General features: G+C 48.9%; 1 protein-coding gene across 1 annotated transcript; it reads left to right on the top strand.

Annotated features, from left to right (window-relative positions):
* Nucleotides 1-7,748: 7,748 nt before the first annotated feature.
* On the top strand, nucleotides 7,749-9,424 carry LOC137917274 (mothers against decapentaplegic homolog 1-like; the record flags this gene model as incomplete). Its single annotated transcript, XM_068760088.1, has 3 exons — nucleotides 7,749-8,148; nucleotides 8,950-9,219; nucleotides 9,308-9,424. Coding segments are annotated over exons 1-3 (787 nt in total), but the record flags the coding sequence as incomplete, so codon positions are not given.
* Between the last annotated feature and the right edge of the window lie 1,170 nt (nucleotides 9,425-10,594).

The following is a 10,594-nucleotide window of genomic DNA, read 5'->3' on the forward strand; positions in this document are numbered from 1 at the left end:
GGACTCTGAGACCAGGGAGACACGTCAGTGTTCAGTCATCACTGTTGCCAGGCAGATTTTATTTCCTTCACATCTTTAGCTGCCAACTGTCTTTCCTTGTTCCCAGTGCTAGACTGATGCAGCTGGTGGATCTTCCTCAGTAGCAGCGGCTCCGTTCAGTCACCGTCACCTCTTGCTAAACAGGCACCAGGAAGAAACGCCACAAGATAGCGACCATAATGGAGCATCAATACTAAAACGTATCATCTTAAGATCTTAATTTGGTTAGTAGACACTCCCTAAAAAATTAAGTCTCAGATTTCTCCTGACTTGAGAAAATGAAAAAGAAATTTACCAAAAAAGCATCACGTATTGGAACAAAAGACAATCACTCAGTGAAGGGATGCTTCTGAGTGCACCTGAAGGACAGCTGGCATGCAGAGATACAGGCTGCTCAGCCCAAAGAAGCGTCTGCAGCGGTTCACATAATTCATTGCGTCACCGAAATGCAAAAGGCTGCCCTGACTGCAGCTGTGCGATCTCGGGTTAACCGTCCCGTCGAACAAGTGGCTGCAACAGCTGCTGCGAGACGCGTCCCCCTCCCTGAGACTCAATCAAGACCACCCTCCAAACAGAGACCAGGGAAACGCGTGTGTTTGTGTGTGTGTGTGTGTGTGTGTGTGGGTGGTGGCTGGCACACATATGTCTCCGGGGAGTCTCATTTTCACACAGTGAGTTTAGATTAGAAATACATTGCGTTGTCTAACGAGAGGAGCGCTGATCAAAACCTCTACGGGGTCTGCAAGAAGTCCAGCCATCCTGCAGACCTCTTACCGATGAGCCCCCCTGCATGAAAAAGACTTAACAAGACTTAAGGTGCAGCATCATCCTCTGATTGGTGCATCCTTTGTCTCTGTGCAGTGAAGGTAGAAGAGGAAAGGCGAGAGCCCCTAGAGACAGCATTCAAATATTAACCCCCCCCAGACATTATTTCTAGAAGGACTTGTGCTAAATGAGCCGACCGTTTGAAATGTGAGCCGGGGGGGGGGGGGGGGGGGGGCGATGCGCCGCTTCCATCCCTCGCATTGCTGCAGAGCATTTGATGGGCCCCGCCAAGAGCCCTCAGGTTGCAAAATGGATCGCATGTGTGAAGGCGTGCCATCAAAATACACGCCGGTCTTTGTGAATCATTTCCACCCCGTGCTAATTCATGGAAGTCCGTGGAGCTAATGCTGTAATCAATCCGAGCCAGTGAGTCCACTCTTCCTCCGTCTGGGTAGAGACAGGCATCGGTCCAAAGTTCCTGATTGGCACCGGCTCCTCCTGAACCCTGACCTAATAAAGCTTCGTACTGTTAAAGGCTTCCCAATGTTGGTGTCCCAGCTGCAGCCATTTCATGCAACGTGTTGTTGACCTTGCAGCTCTTGCACTGATTTGGGTTGATCAAGCAGAAAAAAAAGTATTAGACAATGTCTGAAGCTGCAGCTTTGCTTTCAGATGAAATGATCCCTGCCCCGTTTCGGAACCTTAGAGCAGGAATGACCTTTATTCCTGAGCTTTGTTCGTCACACTTAATGTTGGATCTGAAGCAAATGGACTTTCACCTGCCGTCCAAGAGGCTTTGCTGTTTCTGAATGTCTGGTGGGGAGTCGAGATATTTGAGCACAGAGACACAGGGTTAAGTGAAAACTAGTTTTTGACTTGCCAAAAAGGCGATAACGTTACTGGTTTACCTATTTATCCAAATATCGATATTCGGTTTTGTATGGAAACCAGTGCAAGCTGTTTCAGCGTCAAGGGAGGGAGTGTTCAGCTCGGGAAGCTGCTCTTCCTCTGATGCCACCATAATAAGTACATAAATAAAGTACATTAGCAACATAATTGATTTTGATCTTTAGTGCTCACATAATCCCAATCTCAACTGCATTAGTGAATTTATATGACGCAAAATAGAATTTCCTTCCTGGTAGGCTTTGCAGAAATGCACATATTTGCATAATGGCTGCTTCATGCAGCAGAAAGGGAAGACGGGCGACTCTCTTCTGCAAAGTTATTACATTTACCCACAAGCCTTACTGAATATTTTATAGGCAGGTTACAATATTTGTCAAACTCGTTTTGTAACCCGACAGGTAAACAGACACAGGATGTGTTACCCCCCCCCCCCCCTGCAGGAGTTTCAGTCCTGACAGTCTGGAGATGAGAAACAATATGGATGAATGGTTTGTTGCTATTCATATCATTTTACTGGAATGTCACAATGTTAAAAATACTCGATTAGAAGGCAATCATTTTTAAATGGTGTTATTGTTACCTTGACTTAGCAGCTCATGCAGATGGGAACAGACTTGATCATTCTGGATGTTAATTATTTGGAAGCCTAAGAAATAACAACACATTCATGCAGTAGCTTAGAAGTTTATTATAGCGGCTATATATATATATATGAGTAAAAGGGTGTGTGTCTGTGTGTTTTGTGTGTGTGTGTGTGTGTGCGTGTAGTAATTGAGGGAATATTTCCACACACACAAAAAAAAAAAGTTTTGGGAATCTTCTTTCTATCCCTCCACGTGATCGCCATCATCATCTTCATCATCACCATCCCTCCCGCCCCTCTTCCTCCTCTCACTGTTTTCCCCAGATTTATTCACGTGCAGCTCGCTCCCGCCTCACTCAGACATTCTGTCGCCAGAGCCGTGACGTCACCAACGCTGAGGAGCCTCCTCCGATCTGAGCGTTTCCCTCCGCCTGTCTTGAAGATAATCTAGTCCCCCCCCCCCCCCTCGCACAGCGGCAACGCTGAACTTGACTGAAGCTGAAAACACTTTTATTTTTTAGTTCAAAGACTAGAAGTGTTTGTTTCCAAGCAGATAAAATCTGCCTAATATCCTATACATCCCATAATATCCAGTGTGTGGTGTAGTCGTGGCGATACTTTTGTGTTTAAATGATACATTGTCTCTCTTCACTCACCATCTGAGTGAAGTAACTTTGTATACGTCTCTGAACGTCATTGCGCATGTGCGAGCCGATCAGGAAGTAACACTTCAAAGCTCTGATGGTGCGGGGTAAAAAAAAAAAACCTGCAGCAAATGACTAAAGTTTTTCTTTAATGATGATAAAGTTCTTTCTTCTTTATTTAGATCTTGTGGCAGCTGTTAAAGATCAGATCACACGAGCCCTCTGATTGGTCTGTTTGTATTTGCACACACAAGTAAGATTAAAATCAGTTGTACATGCTGTACTTCAATGTTTTATGTGTTCATAAGAAAATAATAAAAAGATTTGAGATTAAAATCAGTCTGCCCCCCCCCCCCCCCCCCCCCAAACCAGTGGAATAAAGACAGAGGTGGAACAAGCCGCGTTGTTTACGACAGTTACGTAATCTAGTTTGTGAATTGAAGATGTTCGATGCGTGAAAACTAGGCCTCGTTGTTATTGTCCGTCCGCGCTACAGTAGTACGTCCCCGCGGCGTGATACTGGCTCTCAGCGGAGGGGTGATACGGCTCCGCGACTCCCTGACGCCAGGCCGAGCAGAGAGAGAGAGAGAGAGAGAGAGAGGGAGAGAGAGAGAGAGGGAGAGAAGGAGAAGGAGAAGGAGAAGGAAGACGCGCTGCAGTGACAGAAAAAGGTAGCGTAAAGTTTTATTTCCTGTTTTAACCCGCTAAATGGAAAGTGTCGTCACTTTATTGATGCGCGCGGCTCACTTTGTAGGTAAAGTAGAGCCCTGCGTTTATCTACTTCTAACTTTCTTCCTTTCGCTCCTCGCATCGAGCTGCGAGCTGCAAACCGACGTGAAACCTGCCGTGATGCGGGATAACGCGAGGAGCAGCGGGAACCGCGTGTACGGTACTCTAAAGGTTCTAGCGGAGCAGGAATGTGGATCAGGACTGGGAATCTGGGATTATCCAGACTGCGTCTTTATTAAACTCATGGGATTGGGATGTTTGTTTTATTTAGCTTCAGAATATATATATATAGTAAATCTTGTCAGATGTCAGAATAAATACACATTTTATCACAGTAATATGAAATGCATCTCCACAAATCCACACATTTCAGAAGCAATTAAACATCTTTAATCTCTAATAATCCGTTCTCAAACGCCTGAATGATCGTGTTTGTGATCAGGTGTATTAATCGCTCTATTATGAGCTTAATGTAAAGTTGTGTAGATTTTTTTGCATCCATTGTTTAATGATGCTACAGCGGTTGCCAAGTCTCTCTCTCTCTCTCTCTCTCTCTCTCTCTCACACACACACACACACACAACTTCCTCTGACATCCCATTTCAAAATAGTCTTTATTTCCCCGTCCTTTGACTCGTGCGTCCTCGCTGAGGCTGCTCCTGCCTCTGTCTTTCTGTCTTTCTGTCTTTCACTGTACGTGTGTCTCATGTTGTGTACTGTTTGTGGAATCTGTGTAACGCAGTGAGAGAGAGAGAGAGAGAGAGAGAGAGACCTACAGCGGCTAAGGCCAGATCTCCTGACATTATTGAAGAAGACATATCAGATTACCCAAAGGACAGGAATTTGTCCTTGTCTGTCCGGCTTTAAATTCGCTCTGAAAATGACGGATGCTGTTTTCTTTTTTGTAGAATTGAAACGACGGGGTTCGTGCTACGTCAAATTTAAGCGTATTTCAATAAACGGCAACGTAGATCCGATCATCGGCAGCATCTTTCTTTCGTGTTTATTCCCCTTTAAGCATTCATTTCGCCGCTAAACACCCCGGCCGAACGCGTTCCCGTCCATCGCCGGTCGCAGCCGCGTAAACCCGCATGGTGTAAATTTAGCTTAGCAGCATTCCTGTATCCACAGAGTCAGTCACAACAGGAGTGAACAGCGTCAGAACCGTCCCGTGCGTCCCCCCCCCATGTGTCCGGGGGGGGTGAGGTGTCCGCCCTAACACATCACCAACCCAATACTGGGTGCTAGCTGCCTCGAACCCCACTGGGACCGGGTCTGGAGGACCTGGTCCCAGGTCGGGACCGTCTGGAGGACCCGGTCCCAGGTCGGGACAAAGGGGACTGTAAGGTGCTCCGGCGCGTTCCCACGGGAGGATGGAAGGAGAGTGATGTTCCTCCTGTACGTTAGTGTGATCTCTATTAGGCAGAGGCGCGTGTGTGTGTGTGTGTGTGTGTGTGTGTGTGTGACCCCAGCGACCTTAAGGAGCCTCCCAGGTCAACGCCACGGCGAGTCACCGAGGGCAGCACCTTGTGGTTATTTCAAGCCTCGCTGAGAGCGTTTCGTAAGACAAGAGAGGCTCTGTTGGGTTCGAGGGCCGGCTGTTCAGTCTCAATTTGTTGTTTAGATGATGTATGATCATTAATGAGATGCCCCCCCCCCCCCCCCCCCTCCCTGATTCCAGTCAGGTGTTATTCTGCAGCAGGAAGTATCCAGAAATGTCAAATAGTAAAAACAACAATTCGTCCGGCATCTTCTGTGCCGCTCTGTCTTTGTCGTATTTTGTGTATTCAGTGTTTTCCATCTTCATCCCAACTCTTCCTCGGTCCTTCATCTCTGACTTTCTTCCTGCGTCTCTCTTTCTGCACTCCCCCTCTCGCGCGCTCTCTCTTTCTTTTTTATCTATCACTCTCCTCTGCTTATAGCCGGTGACTCCACTGAGCCGGGGCTAATGGAAGCCCCATCCAGGACCCTGCTGATAAATAATGTAGCTCCTTTTATAATGCTCCGTCCCTGGGGGGGGGCCAGAGAGGGTCATTACTGCCTCCTCATCCCACACAGCTCAGGCCTAAATTGATTAACAGACACCGAAGCGGTGCAAAATGATCCACGGTGCTAGCGTAGCGGCTAACAGCTCGCAGCAGGCGGGGTTGCATGATCCCACTCCGCGTTTCCCATTAGCCTCACTCTCTGTCTGATGCTAACTTATGGTCGTATCAAGCTACCGCTAACGCAACAGCCCAGGCTCCGCTGTAGGGAATGTCGACGTGTTTTTGTGGGGCTGTTGTGTAAATGATAGTGTGTCTGTGTGTGTGTGTGTGTGTGTGTTTCAGCTTTTTAGCACAACAGCCAAGGCCACTGCAGGCGTCTGCGCTACTGGAAAACACGTCAGGTTAACTGGTGGTTAAAAATAAATACCCATTAGTCTCAACCTTAACGGAAATTTCTGGATCACTCGCCGGATTTTACAATATTAAGAATTCAGATTTCTTTTTTTTTTTATGATGTTATTGCACCGATCTGAGCCGTTGCAGGTAGGATGACCGACAGGAAGCGCGTCCCTGCAAAATGTGCTAAATATAACCTCGATGCTCTGACCTGCCACCGGGAACCGGCAGACTGGGACGCGATCACAATGCAGGAGGAAGTTAAAACAAATGATCTTTAACTTTAAACAGACATTTGGATTAACCTTTTTGAACTACGGTGCATGTCGTGTCCCCCCCCCCCCCCCCCCCCCCCCAGAGTTTAAACGTGCCCCCGGCTTTGTGTGGAGATGTGTTGGGTTTCACGTTAGAAGCCGACGAGGTCAGCGTGCAGCCCGACGCTGAACTTCAGCTGTTTAAAGGTTTCCATGCTAAACTCGTTTACCGTGAGATTAAGTAGGTTGTGACGTGTGTGTGTGTGTGTGTGTGTGTGTGTGTGTGTGTGTGTGTAACTGGCACGTAAACACAATCACGTGTGGGATTAATAGTAAATAAAATAATATATCTGCAACTCATTCCGACTCAAACGCCGCGATAAGTGATGTCACTGCTGCACCGTTAATGGCAGATTCCTATAACCGATGCTAGATAGCGGGACTCTTGTCATGCTAGCAGGGATCTCGTAGCGCACACACACACACACACACACACACTGTGTGCAGTAAGCAGCACCTGTTCTCATCAGACGTCTCTACGATGCAGCCGACGCATGGAGTGGCTGACAAAGATAGACGTTGCTCTTCATCCCATAATCTGACGAGCCAGGAATAACTAACCCGGCAGTCTTCATGATGTATTTGTTCCTGCTGGCAGGAAATCCAATATCCCGCAGGCTTTGCTGTCAGAGTGACTCGTCCTCGCGGTGCGAGCATTTACACGCGCTCTAATCTCAGCCTCCTGATGTTTTCTTCTATAATCGTGATCTGAATAGCTTTGGGCTTTTTTTTTACTTTCTAGTTGAAACCAACAACCTTTAACGGGATCTTTCTCCCACAACGGGACATGCTGCCGGTGTACATTTCCTTAAAGCCATTTTTTATATCCGCTTCATTATTCCAGCCGGCGCTGTGACACATGAAGCTTCCTGTAGCTTTGCTTTTGCCCTCGTCTGTTTTTGCGGTGGGATTATATTACAGAAGGGAGATCCATCTGGCGAAAAGGTTTTAAACAAGCCAAATTCCTGTCGGCCGCGTCGCCCGCCTTCCCCCTGTGGCGTCCGCTACATTCAAACGACGTTAGCGGAGTGGCGGTAATGTGACAAGCCGTGCAGACGGGAAGCTATCTGGACAATGTCTGGTTGGGGTGGAGGTTTGCAGCCTGGGTGGGGACTCATCCAGTTTCCCAGAAGCAGTGATTGACAAGCCCATGGGAGCGACAGCGGTGACATCATTGACTCGTCTTCTCATCGTCCCAGCGTGTCCCTGTAGGGAGAACCTTTCGGGAACCGACCTTAACGTCCGTCTCTTCTTCTTCTTTTTTTACAGTGCGTGGCTGTCGAGTGAACCTGATCTCACATCTCTGACCGGAACACGGACGCTCCGTCCCGTCGGCACTGAGAGGAGAGGAGAGGGGGGGAGGGGGGGAGGTTTTCCCGACATGAACGTCACCTCGCTCTTCTCCTTCACCAGCCCGGCAGTCAAACGGCTGCTGGGCTGGAAGCAGGGAGACGAGGAAGAGAAATGGGCGGAGAAGGCCGTGGATGCTCTGGTTAAGAAACTGAAAAAGAAGAAGGGAGCCATGGAGGAGCTGGAGCGGGCCCTGAGCTGCCCGGGCCAGCCCAGTAACTGTGTTACCATCCCCCGCTCCCTGGATGGGCGGCTGCAGGTGTCCCACAGGAAGGGCCTGCCGCACGTCATCTACTGCCGGGTGTGGCGCTGGCCTGACCTGCAGTCCCACCACGAGCTGAAGGCCCTGGAGTGCTGCGAGTTCCCCTTCGGCTCCAAGCAGAAGGACGTGTGCATCAACCCCTACCACTACAAACGGGTGGACAGCCCAGGTGAGGGGGGGGGGGGGTTCACACACACACACACACACACACACAATATGATGATGATCAATCCGCGCCGCTTTTTAACACCACTTACTTTCCTTTCTGCGACTCAGTACGGCGATCGATGAAATGGATCAATAACTGCATTGATGTGATAAATAGAGCACACACTAATAAAGTCACATGACTCGCGCTCATTTCATGTATAATGAGGATGAAAGGAGAGCTGAATCCCACAAGGTGGAGCAGAAACGAGACGAATCAAAGTCGACTTGGCTTCCAAGGAAAGCGAGAACGATCAGCTGTGCTGAGCGTGTGTGTGTGTGTGTGTGTGTGTGCGCGTGTGTGCAGCAGGAAATCCCTTCAAGGGCAGAATGAGGGCTTTGTTTTAGGGTCTGCTTCTTTTTTTTTTGTTGTACATACACGCACACATGAAGACACACACAGTTTGTGGAACAGGAAGCCAGTCACCCTCACACAATAGGAGGAAAGAGTCTCGCACGCTTCTTCTGTTGGGTGTTAAAGCCCCACCGCACCTGTCTGCCCCCCCATTCTCCCCAAACACCACCCGCCCACACACACACACACACACACATCCTGTCAATCCCCCTTAATGTTTCCTCCAAACACCTGCTGCGCGTCTAACCTTTGAAATACTCCACGTGATGAAAATATGGGTCATTTGTAGATTTAATGGATCAAAAGTTCTGCAAATTAAATTCATGATGGATCAAGTTAAACCCTAAAAGTGTTGCCGTTGATTGCGTCCACCGCTGATTACACTTTTAATAGGTTTCCTCCCCTCAGTGCTGCCCCCTGTGTTGGTACCGAGGAACAGCGAGTTCAACGCCAAGCACACGATGCTGCCTCGCTTCAGAAACTCCCTGCAACAGAACGAACCGCACATGCCGCAGAACGCCACCTTCCCAGAATCCTTCCCCCAGGCCAACACGATGCCCCCCAACTTCCCCCATTCGCCGGGAAACAGCTACCCCAGCTCTCCGGGAAGCGGCAGCAGCGCGACCTTCCCCCACTCGCCATCCAGCTCAGACCCCGGCAGTCCGTTCCAGATGCCTGGTGAGGAACGACGGCGACGCCGCTTCTGCGTTTCACTCGCTAAGCATCTTGATTTTCTTCTCACTGTTCGGCCTCCTTCCTGGCTCAGAGACTCCGCCTCCTGCCTACATGCCCCCGGAGGAGCAGATGACTCAGGATTGCCCCCAACCGATGGACACCAACCTCATGGCCCCATCCTTGCCTCTAGAGACTATCAACCGGCCAGGTAACCATGGCAGCTGCTGTCTCACACACACAAGCACACACACACACACGCACACACACACACACGCGGTGATATCATCCCCCATAAGTCCGTCTGCACCTGTTTGCCTCGGGAAACCACGCTAGGAAGCGTTAGCATTGTTCGTTTTCCCCTCGCGCTCAAACTGGAAATGTAAAAACAGAAAGAGAGAGGTCAGCTGAGGTGATGCCGCATCCTGCCAGATAAAACTCCGTCTGCTGAGGACCCGCGGGAAGCGGCGAGCCTCAGCAGACGGAGCCAAACCTCAGAGCGGGTCCATAAAGACCGCGCTTGTGTCGTCTCTGCTGGTGGTGATGACTTGAATCTGGTTAGTTATGAGGTTCACTAATTATCTCCAACTTTCAGACGTGAATATTTCCTGCTATCTCTGTGTGTATGGTTTGGTTTTAACTGAACGCTCAAACCTGAGCTATCGCGCGGCGCCGTGTCAGCTAAATTCTGCCAGAGCCTTTCTCCACCGGCGGGCGCCTGAAAACAGTCGCTCCAGTTTCTGCATGGCGAAGGCGAGCCTGCTTTCCTCAGACTGCCTTGTGACACATTAATAACACCAGAATCTCTGACCCTGTTTTTATCATTTGGAGTTTATGAGTTCTCAGCAAGAACTTAATCTTCCATCGCGGCGGATCCAAATCACTTTTGTAGGTGCGTGAAATCGATTTGAATGACGGCCCGGATCCGGTCAGGCAGCTGATGACGAGGCGGCGCTATCTGGGCTGCAAACTGTGTCTCTAACCCTCCCTGTCCCCATGCTGAGACCCCCCCCCCCGCCTCCAAATGTATATTTTAATCTCCCTGATCCAGATTATGATTCAGAACCAGATCAAATTGCACATCGTCGTGAAACATCTTGAGTCCATGCCTCAGTATGTTTATCTTTATTGTTTGTTTGCAATGAGAGTCAGGGAAGGTTATGTGATCGACCATGTTTGTTTCTTTGTTTGTAAGATAGTCAGAGGGGACCTTGGGCTAATGAATAGTTGAACAAATTGTGAGAGGAATTACAAACAAACAAAGCAAATTGTAGGGATTCAGACGGGCGCATTCTGTTTTACATTAAACTAAAGTTATTGATAAAGGAGTAAAGGAGTTTCACTCGTTTGTAGCGGAGATCTCCTCAGCTGCAGAATTGTT

The sequence above is a fragment of the Brachionichthys hirsutus genome, unplaced genomic scaffold (genome assembly GCF_040956055.1).
Source record: "Brachionichthys hirsutus isolate HB-005 unplaced genomic scaffold, CSIRO-AGI_Bhir_v1 contig_256, whole genome shotgun sequence".
Taxonomy (NCBI): domain Eukaryota; kingdom Metazoa; phylum Chordata; class Actinopteri; order Lophiiformes; family Brachionichthyidae; genus Brachionichthys; species Brachionichthys hirsutus.